Raw genomic sequence first — 2,813 nt, 5'->3', positions numbered from 1 at the left:
ATTTAATGGGTACGAAGTGAGCCCTGGGCTTCGGGATTATTTTAAGCGTCCCAGGTGACCTTAAGTACATCACAAACTGAGAGCTGCAGTTTGGCGGCATTCTTCCTACTCCGCGCCTCATTGGCGCTCTGGCCTCGGCTCTCCGGAGGTGAGGACGAGGTTCACTGAGTTCTGTGGTCCTGCCCCTCTTACAGAACCAGTAAACTCAAATCTCTCCGTGACACCCCTAAAGACAAGAAGTCTAACCAGTCTGCAGGCGCTCTGCGCCCCGCTCAAGCCTCTATGTTATTTTGGAGTCCTCTCTAGCATTTGGGAGACGCCTTAGGCCGGCCAGCAGCTCCCTCTCTATGGTAGCGGATTTTCCCGCGCCGCCTCGTTGGTACTTCATTCCGGAAGTGCGTACGGATCAGAGAAGAGGCGGGATTTCCCTCCCGGAAGTGACCCCGGTGCGTCCGCCCTATCCTACCTGAGCGCCCGGTGAGTTTGTAGTGTTTACCCGAAGTTGGGGACATAGGGGCCGTTGTGGCAGGCCCCAGGCCGTGGTGAGTGACGTCTGACCTCAAGGTGATCCTGATGATGGCGCCGCCATTTCAGAGGTGTAGACCCTGGGCTGGGGCCCGGGCGCCTTAGTCCCGCGTGTGATCGAATTCTTAGGGCCCCGCAGGTTCATGCTCCGTTCCGGTCTCCCCTTCTTCTCCTGGATAGAGGTGACCTAGAGGGATTGGGAGTCAGGGCTCTGGGGCTCGATTTCCAGACCCGCCATTGACATGTTCTGTGACCTTGGGCTAGGCAGCGTTCCCCTTCTTGGCCTCAGTTCCCACATCTGTGAAATGGGACGTTTGAATTCACTGAGGTCAGTGGCCCCTGCTGGTCTGATGCCCTCTGATTCCTCCACATCCTCCAGCCCCTGCGATGGGAAGGTGAATGGGGGGGCTGGGTGCTGACCATGATGTCTGCCCCCAGGATTAGGAGGCCAGAGGGAGATCTCTTCCACGGTGCAGGGCTGAAATGGACCCGCTTAGGGCCCAGCAGCTGGCGGCAGAGCTGGAGGTTGAGATGATGGCTGATATGTACAACAGGTAAGGGCTGATTCTGCGCTGCCTTGTCTTAGAGAATGATCCCAGGTCACTCTTGCCAAGGCAGAGGTGGATAACTTCTGAAGATTATTTTCCTCATTCCGGGGAAACCTGAGGCCCGGGCTTACCCTCCCAGCACCCCCAACTCCCGCCCCATGCTTAAGGGCTAATGCAGACGCAGTGTGGGGCCACTAGAAGGAACTGGGCATTTAGGTTGGGATGGAATTGGCGACGTAGGAGCTGAGCAGGAAGAGAAGGTCCCGCCTAGGCTCTGGTTGTGTTCCAGGAAGAGTAGAGCATTTGCCTTGTGGCAAATAGCACGTAGCAAATAGCACGTAGCCCGCTTAGTAGTCAACATTTCTTAGACTCTTAATCCATCTCAGACACATGCTGAGCATTTTATATGCATTATCTTTTTTTAAAGGTGAGGACATTGAGGTTTCTAGAGGTTAAATAACTCTCAGGGTCCACAGCTGGTCAGTAGCAATGTCAGAACCAGTAACTCAGTCTGACTCCTAACTAGTGCCCATAACCATCTGGCAAATTTGGGAACAAATCGTAGCTGCACCAACCACCACTACTATGGCCTTGGGCAAGTTACATGGACGGTTAGACCAGTGGTTTCCCCATCTGTAAAGTGGAGTTAATAGTACCTTCCTCACAGAGACATTAGCAATATGAAATGTAAAAGTATATGACAAGCTCTTAGCGTTAAGCCCAACGCAAGTCGAGTAAGCAGTCAACAAATATTTGCTATTTTTATGGGCTTAAGCTCTCTGGTATCCTCCCTAGATTCGTTGTTTTATCTTGGAGGCTATTTAGCAGAATAATTTTTAAATGTAGGCTGTAAAGTCAGGCTACCTGGGTTCATAGCCCAGCTTTATGTGATCCTGAGGCTCTCTGTGCCTTCATTTCCTTATCTGTAAAAAGGGGGTAATGATTGTGCCTACCTCTTAGGATTATCGTAAGAACTGCATGACAGAATCCCTGTCAAGCACTGAGCACGACGTCTGGAACATAGCTGGTACTCAGCTAATGGTTCCTGTTTGATTAGTCATAAACATGGCTAATGGTTCCTGCTCTCAAGGATCTTCCAAGATAGTTGAGGTGCAAACTGAGGATTTACACTGCCTTCTCGGGGAGGTGAAATCAGTATAGCAGGGCAGGAATGGCTGAGGGTTCCTGGTATGCCACAGGAGGCTGCTGACCTGACCTTGCCCTTCCTTGTTTCTAGAATGACCAGTGCCTGCCACCGGAAGTGCGTGCCTCCCCACTACAAGGAAGCAGAACTGTCCAAGGGCGAGTCTGTGTGCCTGGACCGGTGTGTCTCCAAGTACCTGGATATCCATGAGCGGATGGGCAAAAAGTTGACAGAATTGTCTATGCAGGACGAAGAGCTGATGAAGAGGGTGCAGCAGAGTTCTGGGCCTGCATGAGGCCCCAGGCAGTACACCGTAAGGTGCACCCTGTCCTTTCCCACTTGTCTAATAAAAGTGCCCCCATTGGGTGTCATCTGTGAAGACTGCCAGGCCTAGGCTCTTTCTGGAAAGTCTCCAGGAGCCCAGGGTATGATGGAGCTCTTTCCCGGTCGGAGAAGGGGTGTTTGTCACACTGGCATGTGACTGTGTGTTTATATATATTATATATTAAAACAAGTTTGTTGACACCTACAGTGTGCAAAGCAGTGTTCCTGGCACTTGGGAGTAAAGGCAGCAGACACAGCCTCTACCAGCAGAG

At 51.9% G+C, this 2,813-nt stretch overlaps 1 protein-coding gene across 3 annotated transcripts; it reads left to right on the top strand.

Annotated features, from left to right (window-relative positions):
* Positions 1–412: 412 nt before the first annotated feature.
* On the top strand, positions 413–2,596 carry TIMM10 (translocase of inner mitochondrial membrane 10). 3 transcript variants are annotated; one of them, XM_060017420.1, is made up of 3 exons: positions 413–477; positions 964–1,079; positions 2,311–2,596. In XM_060017420.1, exons 2-3 carry the CDS (start codon positions 1,009–1,011, stop codon positions 2,510–2,512), a joined length of 273 nt encoding a protein of 90 aa, XP_059873403.1. In that variant the 5' UTR covers positions 413–477; positions 964–1,008; the 3' UTR covers positions 2,513–2,596. The 3 variants fall into 3 exon arrangements, with proteins under 3 accessions (XP_059873403.1, XP_059873404.1, XP_059873405.1); XM_060017421.1 differs by having other exon boundaries at positions 456–542; XM_060017422.1 differs by having other exon boundaries at positions 472–564.
* Positions 2,597–2,813: the final 217 nt, after the last annotated feature.

This window comes from Delphinus delphis, chromosome 8 (genome assembly GCF_949987515.2).
Source record: "Delphinus delphis chromosome 8, mDelDel1.2, whole genome shotgun sequence".
NCBI classification, from domain to species: domain Eukaryota; kingdom Metazoa; phylum Chordata; class Mammalia; order Artiodactyla; family Delphinidae; genus Delphinus; species Delphinus delphis.
Note: the sequence above shows the minus strand (reverse complement) of the source record. Positions and strands in the feature narration are given on the sequence as shown.

What these genes read in the sequence shown, in the direction of transcription:
- TIMM10 (XM_060017420.1), top strand. Translation starts at nt 1,009, where the DNA reads ATGGACCCGCTTAGGGCCCAGCAGCTGGCGGCAGAGCTGGAGGTTGAG. An exon ending in ATGGCTGATATGTACAACAG is followed by an intron (nt 1,080 to 2,310) that starts GTAAGGGCTGAT and finishes CCTTGTTTCTAG; the next exon opens with AATGACCAGTGCCTGCCACC.